The sequence below is a fragment of the Eublepharis macularius genome, chromosome 6, assembly GCF_028583425.1.
Source record: "Eublepharis macularius isolate TG4126 chromosome 6, MPM_Emac_v1.0, whole genome shotgun sequence".
Lineage (NCBI taxonomy): Eukaryota > Metazoa > Chordata > Lepidosauria > Squamata > Eublepharidae > Eublepharis > Eublepharis macularius.
Genome location: NC_072795.1, coordinates 41,590,699 through 41,605,740, shown reverse-complemented (window position 1 = coordinate 41,605,740; position 15,042 = coordinate 41,590,699). Strand labels below are relative to the sequence as shown.

Below are 15,042 nucleotides of genomic sequence, written 5' to 3'. Positions count from 1 at the left end.
TGAGTCTCAGTGAGAAAGGCAGACTATAAGTAGCATAAATAAGACAAAACAGTGGCTTTGGGATCATGACCTAAAATCAGATACGGCACAGACACAGAAATAGCCAATTATTCTGCAGTACGCCAAATGCTTCCAACCAGCAGAATATCTTAGATCCCTTGAGATCTTGAAATATCAGAGATCCTTTACCTTGCACGCTTCAACACTTTACTTTCAGCCCTCCTGGAAGGCTGATACCACCGTGTCCCACTCCCTCAATGGTTCTGCCCTTGCCATACAGGGAAAGTAGAGTCTATCGAAAATGTTCTGCCGCACTGCACATTCTACAATAACATCTGATCTCACTGTATAGCTCCAATCTTGTCAACTTTAACAGGAAGATCTGAACAACGTTATGTCTCCTTCCTTCTTGCAGACTCTTCCCAGGAGATAACGAACAAAGTTGCCAAATTTTGCCTTTGGGTGTGGGATATGCAAGCAGTTCATTGAGCCTCAATAACTTATTTCCTTGTCGCAGGAAGATATCGTCTCTCCGTCTCGTCCTACCCCCACCCCCCCAAGCGGTGTCCACTGTTCTGTGCTCATCGCACTGCATGTGCCCTCCCTATTCTTCTTTTTATTGTATTTTTATTCTATTCTCCTTTTATTTCTCACTTTATTAATGCTGACTCTCCGGAGCTGATTCTGTATTGAAATAAATTGATAATGATGATGACAAAATAAACTAGGAAGCTTCTATCCATATTGTCAATACATGGTAGCATGCAGACATGAGAAGCTGTGCTTCTACACATAACAAACAAAGAAAGGTTTGTCATCTCATATGAATGCAGCCAAACATTCCTTTCCAAGTTTATCTCTCCACAGAAATTAATGTGATAGCCTATAAACATACAAAACCTATATAAGAGGTGTGAGAGGGACCATGGCTCAGTGGTGGAGCAACTGCTTCGTATGCAGAAGGCCCAGGTTCAATCCCTGGCATCTCCAGTTAAAAGGATCAGGTAGCAGGTGACGTGAAACCCCAGAGACCTTGTAGAGCTGTTGCCAGTCAAAGCAGACAACAGAGCAGATCTTTATAACAGTCTGACTCCATAAAAGGAAGTTTCATGCATTCAGGTATGTCAGCACTCCCAAGGAGCCTTGGATCAAGATGATAACTGCTTTACAATAGGAAAAACATAGAACCGTACCTACAATGAGGGTAATGCCCATAGTGAGGGAGCTGACCCATGCTGTGAGGCCTCGACTTTGGCTGAATTCTTCAAGCCATTCCATGTTGAGAACTCCAAGGGCCATTTGTGATCCCATGACAATTACATGCACCAGGAAAGATGAAAAGACGATCATCCAAGCCCATCCTCCATCAATGTCGGGGTGTGGCTTCAGCTTCTTCTCCCCACGTTTTGATTCATCTTCATAGTCACAGCCAATATCTTCACGACTGGTGTACATGTTCTCTTCCATATCTTGAAATGAGCAGATAATAATGTTTTCATGAATACTTAGAAATTGATTCAGACATAACTTTATTTTAGATTTTTTGAGTTATATGTTTCATCAACATAAGCATTGGACAGCTGCAACAAAGTTTGTTGGTTGATATGGCTTATCTGAGATAACACAGCTAGGACGTTATGGCCACAGTCCAGTGTTCGCAGGCTAAAAACTTAACTGGGGATTAAAGGTTATAGTATTACTAAATGAGTAAAAGCAGAAATCAACATGTTAGCTGGATTTAGCAGATTTACGGCTGGTGGGGTGATGCTTTCTTACTTCCTGCTCCACAAAAGCAAAGCAAGTACCTTGGTGTACTCACAATTCAGCAAGACAATTTTACAAGGGAAGAAAGGGGAAAAAACATTTTAATCAACAACTTGTATGGTGTTTTATGCTTTTATTATGGGGGGGGGGGTGTTGTGAGCCATCTCTGGCAGATTCCCTAGAGAAGCAGCATAGAAGTTTATATAAATATGCTGAATTGGGCAAGGCTGAAAGAGATCTTGGGGTTGTAATGGATAGTTCAATTAAAGTCTTGACTTAGCATGCAGTAGCAGTGAAAAAGGCAAACTCCATGCTGGGCATTATTTGATAATAAACTGAAAATAAAATGACAAATATTGTGATACACCTGTATAGATCTATGGTATGACCTCATTTGCCATGCTGTGTACAGTTCTGGTTGCCATATCCCCAGAAGGGAAAAGTGCAGAAGAGGACAACCAAGATGACGAAGGGGTTAGAGCACATATGAGGAATGGCTAAACAGTCTGGGATTTTTCAGTGTATAAAATAGATAACAGGGAGGACAATGCCAGGATAGACGTTTACAAAATTATGAATGGGGTGCAGAAATACTAGAAACTGGGTCACCAATAAAGTTCATAGGCAATTCAGGACAGATAAAAGAACATATTTCTTTACTCAATGAGTAATTAAACTGTGGCACTCGCTTCCAGTGGATGAAGTGATGGCCATGAGCATACATGGCTTGGATTAGACAGATTCATAGGGACTAAGAAGAACTTCCATAGTCAGAGGCAGCAGATCTCTGGATGCCAGTGGTAGGTATTCAGTCTCAGGGAAGGCCTTGGCCTCTGTACTTTGTTGGGTCTCCAGGACAATTGGATAGCCGCTCTGTGAAGCAGAATGGTGGACTGGATGGATCACTGGTCTGATCCAGCAGGGCCCTTCCTGTGTTCTTAAGGAAACACTTCAACCCTCCATCAGTCGCGGGGCCCTTTCCAAGGTTGTTTCGACCACCCAGTCCAATCTGGATCTGTCCTTAAAACAAGTCTTTAGGCACTAAACTTGGGATCTGCCCAAGGCACAAAAACTGCTGATTGTTTTTCTGGACAGATATAAAAGGCTTTTGCTTCATCTCTACCACCTTGATTGCTTTTGGCACCTTTCTTAAAGCTGGATGAGGATAAAAGAGATCAGTGTATTGACCTTTCCTTTAGCCAGGAATGCATACGTGTAACTTTTAAGACGTGGATATAAATTCATAGCTATGATTCTATTTTCAAGTATTTGCATTATTTTTTTATTTTTTTATATTCCACTTTTCTCCCCAAAGGAGACTCAAATTAGCGTGTGTGTTATGTGCCATCAAGTCGCCTCCGACCTACGGTGATCCAATGAATGAAAGACCTTCAAAATGTCCTATCATTAACAGACTTGCTCAGATCCTGCAAACTGGAGGCTGAAGAAGCTCAGCGCATAGTTTCCCCCTCCTCCACTTCTTCACAACTACCTCATGGGGTAGATTAATCTGAGAGTGTGTAAGCAGGCTTGCTGTCCCATAGCTGATTGTGGGGAATCCTCCACCATCAAGAGGTGCTTCCTGCTGCCAGTCAGCTGGCTGGTGGAGGGGAAATGGCAGGAAAGGGGGGGGGAACTTGCAGTGGCCCAAAGCACTGATGTCACTTCTGTGTCCCTGGAAGTGATGTCCATGCATTGTCAGAGGAAGTCATAGAGTTTTGCCCCCAAACCAGAGTGTCCCTGGTTTTCCCTGGCAATGTGCTAATGTCACTTCCAGGTACATGAGAAAGATATCAGTGTATCGCAGCAATGTGAGGATGTCATTGGCGAGCCTCGCTGCAACCCAGTAAGCCTCCCTTGCTGGTTACCAGGGAGGACCTGGCAACCCTGTGTATGACTGGCCCAGTCACCCAGTGAGCTTCCGTGGTAGAGTGAGGATTTGAACCCTTATCTTCCAGGAATCTAGTCTGCCCCTCCATCCACTATGCTATGTTAATTAGAAGTGGTTAGTTTGGGTCTCGCTGGTGAGCTTATTGGTTAATTTGAGGTGCTAGAATTATATTCTGTTCTCTATTTTCTACAGCTGATAACTGAGTGGAGAGGGGGGAATGACCACAATTCAACTCAGGGGTAGACACACTTAACCTGCCTGCTAATTTCAATGCTACAGCCCATCTGCACTGTTCATTTAACATGATTAAGCCATCTGTTGCTTATTTAGCAGATATTAAAAGCTAATTTCTGCACCCCTTTCCTTGCCAAACTGAAACATCTGAAAGGCACACAGAATTTACACAATATAATATGCACGTTTTCTTTGTATGCTACCTTTTATGAACATGAATAATCTGTCTGATTTAGGAAGGTGTCAGGATAAAGTGCTACTGGGGGGATGGTGCTGAACTACAGACTGCCTCCTGCTAGGCTGGCATATGAGACAAAGCCTCCATCCAACTGATGTGACACTGTCAGACAGCAACAATCCCATCGTCTTTGAGCTGCCTTTTGCTATCTAGAATAGATAAAGTTTGCTGTTTGGCTGATAAGTGACTTTTTATAGGTGAATGATTGAGGTGCCCTTTAGATGCTCTAATGTCATTACAATGTGACGTTATCTCATGTATCTTTACCATGCAACTGTAATCTGGCCAAAATTAGGGACAATGGCTGGGTAGCAAGAAGGGCCCACATCATCATGTCCATTCCCATGGTGGCCAGCCTTTAAACATTACAGCAGTGCAATGGAAAAGCAGTTCCCGTGCCATTGTTGTAATATCTAAAGGGCATCATAAAAGGAATCTTAACAAAATATACAGGCCAGGCCAGGCTCTTGTTTCTACTTTTCAGTCAAATTGAAGGTCCCATATAAAACTGAGCACAAGGGGCCTTCGTTTGCAAATGCTGTTAACCTGAAATAATGAATTGACTATGAATGAGTCTATCCAACAGGCTAAGAGCCAAGCTACAAGTGACGCCTGACACAGTTTGGACACTTGTCAGCTTCCCTCAAATTTTGATGGGAAATGTAGGCCTCCTGGTCTTGCAGCTGTAATGGAGAGCCAAGCTGTAAAACCAGGACGCCTACATTTCCCATCAAAACTTGAGGGAAGCTGACAAGTGTCCAACCTGTGTAAGGCGTCACTTGTAGCTTGGCTCTAAGCCAAAAGTGGCATGCCTGGGGGAAACCAGAGCCCACACCAGAAGGAACAGTAACATTTCCGTCTTAGTGGTTCTTAATGGTAAGGAAACTGGATCTCTCTAAGCACCACTGGGGCTTGGAAGAGGCATCTCCTCTCCGCATAGCTGAAGCGATTGGGGAGATGTTTATCTGTGTGTGTCAAGAAAGAGCAGTTTAGATACTAGAAGTGATGGACAGAAAAACAGCTCTCTTTGTCAGATGCAGCTGGCAGGGAGAGCTGTGGTTATCGAGGGCTTATACTGCATAGGACTTGGATACCTTCACTGCGGTTAACTAACACGGCAAACTGACTCCACACCAAAAGGAGATGTTTACATTTACAAGCAAAGGAATGTTTTGATTGCCTTCACACTAATTGCACCCTGTCCTCTTGATGTGATATATGTCCCCTTCTTTCCCCTCCCCTCCTCTTCTGTATTTGACCAGTTCGGATCAGGCATCTGATGAAGAGAACTTGATTCTCGAAAGCTTATGCTACAATAAAATAAAATTGGTTAGTCTTAAAGGTGCTACTGGACTCTTTTTGATTTTGAGAAAAGCAGGCGGACACTGTTGTGAGTCGGCTGAAGCACCTTGGCACAGGATCGCTCAACCTGAGGATGGCATGTGGGGTAATGGGATCTGCTGCTCTGTAGGAATACTTCTGTGCCTGCACTCTACCTGTGTGTGTGTTTTAAAGGCAGATACTACAAAGATGCCAGTGTCCAGTACTGTATTCTCCTAAAGGAACCAACCTTTGTGAGCGCTGCCCCTGGGACGTCTCACTGCTCAGGAAAGTGAGGTTTGCATTTTTAAAACCTCACTCTGCAGAACTAGGCCTATGTGTAACTGCATTTGCACCCAAATGTCAATCATTTGCACCCTGTAGCCTTTGGCTTTCCCCCTGGGCCTCCCCTCCATTTTGTTAAAATGTCAGTTGTAAGTTCCTCAGTGTGGGAACCTGTCTCCTTTGCTTATGTCGCTCTACAAAGTGCCATGCAAATAAATAAACCACACTGAACTAGCTGGTGGTGATGCAGGAAAGCTCTTTTGGAGGAACATGTTCTCTTTCCTATGGCTGAACAAGCCTTATTCTCAAACAGAAAATATGTAAGGCTGACATACAACCACCACTTGTAGCTACTAGGATGCCTGGCATTAGATGCAGCTGCACAAAGTTACAATGAATTAGAGACAGATTCTCAAGATATCACAGTGGAAACAGTAACGTTTACTGTGCCCCAACAGGGACAGAACATTTGGCCATGAACGCTTTTAAGACTGTGCACCACCATTTATTTTATCTTTGCATTTCTGCACTGTAAATACACTCACAAACTGGGAAGGTCATCTGTCCAAACTGTGTGTACGCCCATCAGTGGGACAGAAATAGGATAGGATACACATCCTCTCCTCATCCCAGGGCAGCCTTGGCCTCTTGCTACACCCTCCATTCATTCACTGGCCAGGTTACTGCTCCACAACAAATGAGAACTGCCAAAAAAGATAGAGGATTTTCTTTGGAGCAGCAAAGCCAAACACTGTTTCTAAACAAACAAGATAAGAACATCCCAAGTGCCACACTTGACATGCATGAATAGAGTCTCATCTCACTTAACCTTACTGATAAATGCAATTCTGAGGATATTATCATTTACTGTTTCTGTAGCTCCTTCAGACTGCAAAATGGTCTGTTTCTAGGAAATACACAATTTACTCTATGTTTTCTGGATAATAATGCCCAGCCTCTGAATATGCTGATCAGAAAGACTGAGGGTGCAGTTACTTCACTCATTCTCTGCAGTGGTGGTTTTAGACCTTTATTTATTTATTGAAACCTATCCCGCCTTTCTCTTGTGGCTCCAGGCAGTTTACAATTTTTAAAAACCTCATTAACACTCTCCCCAGGAAAATGCCTGCAGTTTAAAACTCATTAAAAGCTTTCAAATAAAGTGGCCTTACAGTGCCTCCTAAAAATTTCTAATGATGGTACCCCCCTCATCTCCTCAAGGAGCCCCTTCCAGAAGATAGGAACTACTATAAAGAAGGAACAGGCTCTAGCAGATGATAAGTGGCCCTCTTAACTTGGAGGAAACTTTTGAAGGTAGTACCTAGAAGATCGCTGTTGGTGCTTGGGGAATATACAGAGAGTGACAGTCCTTCAGCTAACCTAGAAAGAAGGAGAAAGAGAAAGGGCAGGTGTAGAAGCAACAGAGTCCCTGCCTCCAGTTCCAGTGCGCTTTCTTTTCCTGGGAGAGGGGCAGGGTCTGGTCATTTAGTTTAAGGGAAACGTCCTGGTAGGTCACTGCCCTAGTAGCCTACTGCAGGCCAGAAGCAAGCAAACTAAGCCCCAGTAACTGTCAGTGTCTCAGGGGGCCCTTGGCTCAGATCCTGGAGGGGCTGTGGTTCAGTGGGACACTCTGAGAGCCACTGCCAGTTGAAGTTAACAATACTGATCTTGATGGACCGAGGGTCAGATTCATGAGTAATCCCTCAAGGAGCCACTCAGTTTGATCTGTTCCAGGGCTGTTTTGACTCCTGAGAGGGAGTGGGAAAAGTCCATTAAAATTGTTATTGTTATCATTATCATTATAGGCTGCCCAAGTTACCTTAGGTTCAAATCCCTATTTATTGATGAAACTCTGTGGATGGCTCAGTGAACCCCATCCTCCTCCTTGGATGATGTATGAAATGAAAGATGGTTGTTGTGGGTTTTCCGGGCTGTATTGCCGTATTATTGCTGTATTATGAAATGAAAACTTAGCAACTATATCAATAGTGTTTGTTGGTTCCTTATGGCTGCTTATGCAACACCAAGTGTTCCAAAGATTTGCAAACCTCAGTCAGATATTAAAGTTGTAAACAAAACCATAAATCCTGATTCTGAAAAATCTAGTCCAAGGCCACACAGATTAATTGTGGCAGAGAGATGAACTGACCAGAGCTCTTCAGGTTGCTCGTCCTTGATCTTACTGCACAAAGTACATTATTTATCCCTTGTAACTTTTGGTTTTCTGCTTTCTTTATTTTGCTGTTGATCATCTAGAGAGATCAGAATACCATGGAGAAAGGAGTGGTATAAATATTTTAATTAATGAATATAGTCTGTGATCAGAATGTTTAAGGAGTCTCAATGCAAGCATTACCATGTCCAGGATTCTGAAATCACAATATTTGTATAAAATCATAAGAATGTCAATTTATGTCTTTGTGCGTGTGTTAATCTCACGAGTTCACAGAACAAAGACTAAAACATAACTGCAATGCATGCCCTACAAAGGAAATCTAGGGTTTTTCCATGTACACATTTTCAGATGCTATGTTGCTGGGCTTTTCCACTGTCTATCTCTGGAGTTTTAAGTAACAAAGAAATATTTTATGTGGCAGTTACTGACACAGCAAGGCAAATGATAGCAAGTAGCATTTTCATCCACTCTGCGCTACTAAAGATCTCTGTGTGTGTGTGTGACAACAGAGTCTGCCCAAGTCTGCTAGGACTGCTTGACTTTAGGGCTGCATCAAACCTGACAGAATTCTTACACAAAAGGCACTCCTGAGCAGCCATTAGCATTTAATCTATTTATGATGGTTTAACTTTTTACAGCATATACACATGGAATTCACATTCCAACCCCCCCACCCCATGTACAATCATCCCCGCTCACTCCTGCATCCTGCTTTTCACACAGGCATTTTGCTACGTTGAAGGTACCCTCAATAATTATTCATGTTAAGTATCTAATCTCACAGGAATGCAGCATTCTGTCTCTTTCACTCCTTTGCATGCACACAACCAGTGCATGGGAAGTATACCGCTAAATATCTTCCTGTGGCATTTTTATTCATGTTGTGCAGGAACCTCATCAATTTTGTTTCAGTGAAGCATCAAATTAAAGCTTCACTTTTGTAACATCTTGTGATAGATGCGATTAAGATTTTGCTGGCCTTCTGAACAGGTTTACTTGGAAGTAAGCTTCAGTGAACTAAATGGGGCTGCGATTTTTTTTTTAAAAAAATGGTTTATTTAAGAGAGCTGGAAAGCCAATTAATTCCCCACCCCTAGAGACTTGCTCAATGGCTGCCTGGCTCACACAGCCCATTTAGCGATTTGCTTTCCAGAGGGAGCCTAAAAACGTTTACTCCGAAGTAAATCTCTTCAGCAGCCTGAATTAACCGGCTTTATATCCAAGGGCTGAGATGTATCTGGATTGCGGAAATTTAAATATTTTTTCTTTCTTTCTCTCAGCACCGAAGCCGCAAGCCCCTCCGAAACGCAAAGGGCTGCGCCAGCCTCCCGGCGAAGGGAAGCAGACGCGCCTGCAGCCGGCTAGGCAGGTAACGAGCTCGGCAGCAGCCTCCGCGGAGTCCCGGGCGGCGGGGCCAGGAGGAGGCGAGTGACCGCGAGTTACCTCACTGCAGCAGCAGCAGCAGCAGCAGATCTTCCCGCTGGGAGCAGACAAAGCTCCGGTCCGCCCTCCCGCCCGTCCTCGTGTCGAGGCTGCCTGGATCTGCCCTCCGAGCGGCGCGCCTGCATCCCCACTCAGCCCAGCGGGCAGGATCGCGGGCAGGCGGCCACACGCACTCACCCCGAAGGACTCGCTCTACTGCCGGCTGCCCCCGAGCTGCGGTGGCGACTCCGCCGGCGCTTTCCTCGAAGTCGCTACAGTCGCGGCAGCCTGGAGTGGCATCTTCAGACACGCGCCTGGAGGGCTCCTCTCCGGCACCGAGGAGGGGCTGGGCTTGATTTTCGCCGATCTCTGGCCCCGATCATCGCCCTTTTGTCCCGAAGGCAACTCGCCTCCTGCCTGAGCCTCCTCCTCTTCCTCCTCCCCCCTCCATCCCGTATTTTGCCATTTGGAAGCCGGCAGGCTTTGCCAGGCATGCGAGATACCGGCTAATTCTGGTTTTGCGCCGGGGATTCGCAACCCTCACATGTTCTTGCGGCGGCTGGGGGACGTTGGGAGGGAGGGAGGCAAACAGCTGTGCGACGATCGGGGCGGGCGAGTCTCCTCTCCTGCCGAGAAGAAGGAGCTAGTCCGAGCGGCGTATTTATAGCCCGGCCAATTGCTTTGGGTGGGAAAGGGGGGCGCACCCAGAAAGAAGCGGGTGAGTGTTACACTGCTACATACGGGAGAGCGAAGGGCTTCCAGAAGTGTGCTCACCGCTCACCCCTGCCCCCTTTCCCCAGTGACATATCACAGCAGGAACTCTTTGCACAGTTTTCCTTGTGGCATAATCGAGATCAGTAGCAGACAGTATTCTGTTGCTGATCTCAAAGTTACTTGGCTCAGAAAAGGGAATTTTAAAAGAGAGCATCCAAGGTGAAGTTGCTGAATTAGAATCCATGAGCAAATGCATGACTATTTACCAGGGCTGGATCTAGGGTTGCCGGCGCCTGGCGCAACGCTAGTCTGGCTCTCAGCATGGCGTGATGACATCATTTTGGTTACATCATCATCACAGGGGGCAGAGGCAGCGTGCGGGACTGGGAAGCCACCCGCGCCATTCGCTTCTCCGCAGACGAATGGCGCGGGTGGCCTCGCAGCCCCTGCGCTGCCTTTCGCCTGCCCCTTGGGACAGGGGGCGGCTGGCTTGCTGCCCGCGCCATGTACCTGCCCCGCAGGACAGGGGGTGCATGGCAAGCTGGCCACCCCCTGTCCCACGGGGAAGGTGAAAGGCAGCACGGGGGGCTGTGAGGCTGCCCATGCAGCTGCCTGTGCGCTCCGGCAGCTGGCAGCTGCTCCCGTCGCCCCCTCCCTGGCAGCGCCAGGGGCAGACTACCCCCCTGCCCCCCCTCGATCTGGCCCTACTATTTACCACCCGGGGCTTAACAGGAACCTGAGATTCCTCACGGTAATACAGGGGTCCCCAATGAGGTGCCTGTGGGCATCGTGCCCACGGACACCTCCCCTCCCTTCAAAGGATTTTCAGAAAATGTGTGGGGCCCAGGAGGGCGCCTGCCCAGTAGTGCTGGTTGATCATTGGAGATCTGATTGGCTGTGCAGATTAAAATAATATTGCTTCAGCAGCAAGTACCACCACAGTGTTAGTTTATTTTCTCTCACACTCCTCTTTTCCAGTACATTTTTAGAAAATTACTCTTGTTCCCTGCAGTAGGGCTTCCTGTGTGTGTGGCTCCAATTCCTGTGGTGGTCATTTTGTGGTTGGCTAAGCCTTCTGACCAACGCCCTTTGTCAGAATTCCAAAGGTATCAAATGATTAAAAATGTTTTGAGACCCCTGTTCTAATACTTTGCACATATTATATACTAATAGCCAAGTGTCCCCAATCTATGGATAATTAAATCCAGACTGGAGCCATGAACGGACAAAATAGATCTTCCTACACACCTGAAAAAATGCCCCAGGTTTGCAGAACACTGACAGGTTAATAAAGATAAAAGGAGAGCTTGTAGCTTTAACAAAATGCCAGTGGCTGTTGCTAGGTAACCATAACAGTTTAGCCATATTCCAGACTTGGTTTCTCTCAGGAAAAGGCAGGGGAAGGGAGCAGGGTCCTTTCGAAGGCTTTTTTGGCCTTTGAGGGAGGACTCATTGCAGCCAGGCCTAGAAGCAACCTCCGGACAACTCAATACCATGCAACTTGCATGACCCAGCCTGGCTGCTTGCTACTGTTAAACAGCACAAAGACAAAGGTGGGTAGGAAGGAGAGAAGGAAGCAGGAAAGGGTATGGGGCAGCCATGGAAGGGAAAGAGGACATGGTGGAAGAGAGGGAAATGAGATGCCCCCCGCAAGTCTTTATGGGTCTCCCACTTGTATATCTAATTCTCAATTCAGCCCCATCTGTAGAGAGTTAAATCTGGACAGTGGAACCATGAACAGACATGACAGATCTTTCTGCAAAAGTAAGAAAAGCCTGAAGTTTGCGGGGGGGAAATCAAATCAAATTTTAAAATACATTGATGGGTTAATACCCCCAAAATAATAAAAGCAGCTCCTTTACCTTTAAGAAATCAATGCCCTCTGCCGTGGTCATTGTAGGGGTTGCTAGAAAACCACAAAACTATTGCCAGCCTTCAAGTCTTGGTTTCTGTCAGTAAAAGGCAGGTGGAGAGGGCAGGGCCCTTTCCAAGGTTGTTTTGGCCTTCAATGGGGACTCCACAGGGCCAGGCCTGGCAGCAACCATTGGCAGGCCCAGCTACTCATTATTATTCAACAGCAGCCAGCACTGCACAACACAGCCACAGTTTTCTCAGGAAAAGGCTGGCAGGGGGCAGGAAGGTGGGAATGTTGAAGACAGGAGGGCAGATAAAGATAGGTTGGCTGGTGGGTGGGAAGGAGAGAAGGAAGTAGGAAAAGGGGAGATGTTATGGATACTCTCAGGGAAGGGAAAGAGGCAATAATGGGGCAGAGGAAAACAAGACGTCTCGCACAAGGCCTTGTTGGTCCCCTGCTTCTGTAATTTCCTATGGTGTCTGCTTATCTCTCACTAGATTTTATGTTAGTCCTACTTCATTGCTTAACAATAGTCAGATGACACTGTCAACTATTCTGAATGAACTGAATGCTCATTTTATTAGATCTTGATTTAAACTCCGTATGTCTTTGTAACCCCCCCCCCCCTTTCTGTTGTGAATATATAGGACCTTATGCATAGACTACTCCAGTACCTCTGGATTAAGTGAGCTCTGACCAATGAAAGTTTATCATAGAATAAAGGGCAAAAAACCACACCTTTAAGTGCAGTATGAAGGGATAAGATAAAGATGATTAGAACACTTAAAGCAAACAAATCCAAATGGAACAGTTCCTGCTTTCTATGGCCTTAACTTTGTACTGTGATATGAATTTGTAAAAGGAACTGACATCTATATTAATAAACTATTTAAGGTTTTTTAAAAAAATTTAAAAACCTGCATTGTTTCACAGTTAACATATGCCCTCCCCTAATTTTTAAAATTGTTTTGTTGTGTTACCTTGTGTTGCATGGTGGAGTTACAGCTGCTCTGCTGTCCAGTGGCCACTGAAGTCAGGAAAGGAAACCCATAAGGTGTAATTAATTTCCTTGCTTTTTGACAGTGCTCCAAGGGTAATATCAGAACTCTCTGACCCATGAAGTAGCTCTTTCTGATGCCTGCACTGCTGCTCCCAAAAGTTGGCCAGTGGTGTTCTCTTAAAAAAAAAAAAAAGGATGTCGCAAATTCTCCTCTTAGATGGTCCAGGTTTCTGACCATGGTACCCTGACAGTACAAGTGGAGAATCTGCAGGACTTGCAAGGGGCATCTCTTTTCCCCTTTCCCCACCATGTCCTCCTTCCCTTCCCTGGCCCCCTAGAGCCTCTTCTTCTTTTCCTGCTTCTCATCTGCCTTTGTTTGCTCCTGTCTTCACCCCCCCCCCACAGTCTCACCCCTATGGCCCAGTTGCATGATGGGGAACCTGCAAGGACTTGTGGGGGTACTTCATTTTTCTCTGTATCCCCTTCTGACACTATTTCCTCTCTCTCTCCTCCTGGCAGCTTCCATATGCTAACCTTTCCCTATGTCCTCCTTTCTTTCAAACCCACTAAACAACTTAACTCTTATCTGTCCCCCCCCCCATCTTCACCAATATTTCTTTATTTATTTCATTTTATTTACTTTCTCCACAATGGGGACCCAAAGCAGCTTACATAATTCTCTTTGCCTCCCTGTTATCCTCACAACAACCCTGAGAAGTATGTTAGGACAAGAGTGTGTGACTGGCCCAAGGTCACCCAGCAGGCTTCCATGGTAGAGTGGGGATCCTACTCTGATTCTCTAACCACTTCATCACCATTGTCATCTTGTATTTAGATGTATATATTTCTCCTTCCTTTTCTACTTCCCATCATGTATTAATTTATTTGCATCTACCCCAGGGGCTGGGTTCAGGTATTTTGCCACTCAAAGAAAGGTACACCCACTACCTCCTAGGCCATGCCACCACCAGGCAGGGCAATACTAGGCCTCCCTATTCCACTGATGTCTGCAAGTAAATAGTGTTCCTGAGTTTAGTGATACCTTCTTCATTGTGCCAATCCAACCAGTCACTTCGTGGCTCAGCTGGGAATCTGTTAGGCCCCGATCTCACTGTTCCTCCATGCAACAAAGAACCAGCAGCTTGGTCCCAGGAGGTGGAAAGCCAGTAGCTTGCCTAAGGTCATCCACTGAGTTTCTTGTCTGAGCAGAGATTAGAATGTGCATTTCCCATGTCCAGTCTCAACAGGGCACCCAATTTCCAATGACTCAAGGAGTGGAATTTGCATTGGATTGTTTCTGTTGTTACACCTTTCTCACTGGGACTCAAGGTGGATTACAAGTATTATTAAAAATACTTCCAGTCAATCAAAATACATTAACATTTGAATCTAACAGCAAATATGTCTAGTAAGAAATAAGCAATGCAGTTGGGCTGGGATTGTAGAACGGGGGAAATAACAACACATGCAAACGACACATGCAAACTAATAAAAGTCACCTACTAAGTTGATCCATTACACCACACCTTTGCTCCTGCTACAAGAGTCTAGCCCTTATCTCTCAGCAAAGGGTAGTTTAATCAATGATTGAATAATAGTGCAAATCAACTAAGATTGGCTAATCAGTTATGTATATTTGCCTTTAAAATAAAAAATGGATGTTGATTCCTTAGGATAATCTCTATCCATATTCTGATGTAGGAAGCAAAATGGACGCTTGGGATATTAGAGGTTAGTTACATAATAAACTTTGGACCATTTAAATTTGCAGTGATGCTGTACATATTGGAGAGAACCATCTGTTGCAGAAAGGATGAAGAAGATTAGAAACTAGGCACTGATTTTTTTCATCCTGGCCATCCTACTGTCTTAATGCATTGTGGGTTTCATAGTGTCAGGCAGGCAAGCCAGTGTGCCTGCCATGACTATAAATGCATGTCTACTGGGGGGGGGGGATGGGCTTTCTTCCTATAGTGTAGCTTCCTTCACTATGCCTATGCTTGGCTAAGAGACCTGATCAGTGCAGCTGTGTAGGAGCCAGGCATGGGAACTTTGGCTGGGCATCTCTTGAAGAACTTTTGCTGACTTCAGCTGACTTGTTTGGACTGGGGAGGAGAACTAAAGTATAATCTCTTGGGGAGAA

At 45.4% G+C, this 15,042-nt stretch overlaps 1 protein-coding gene across 2 annotated transcripts in view; it reads right to left on the bottom strand.

Annotated features, from left to right (window-relative positions):
• Positions 1–9,941, bottom strand: part of SLC16A14 (solute carrier family 16 member 14) — a 31,283-nt gene extending 21,342 nt beyond the window's left edge. Inside the window, exons 1-2 of one of the 2 annotated variants that reach the window (XM_054984194.1) lie at positions 9,529–9,941; positions 1,194–1,469 (exon numbers count right to left, since the gene is read on the bottom strand). In XM_054984194.1, the coding sequence (XP_054840169.1) occupies positions 1,194–1,467 (274 nt within the window). In that variant the 5' untranslated portion in view covers positions 1,468–1,469; positions 9,529–9,941. Of the gene's footprint in view, positions 1–1,193; positions 1,470–9,528 lie in introns of those variants that run through there. The other variant, XM_054984195.1, reaches the window with a different exon arrangement.
• Positions 9,942–15,042: the final 5,101 nt, after the last annotated feature.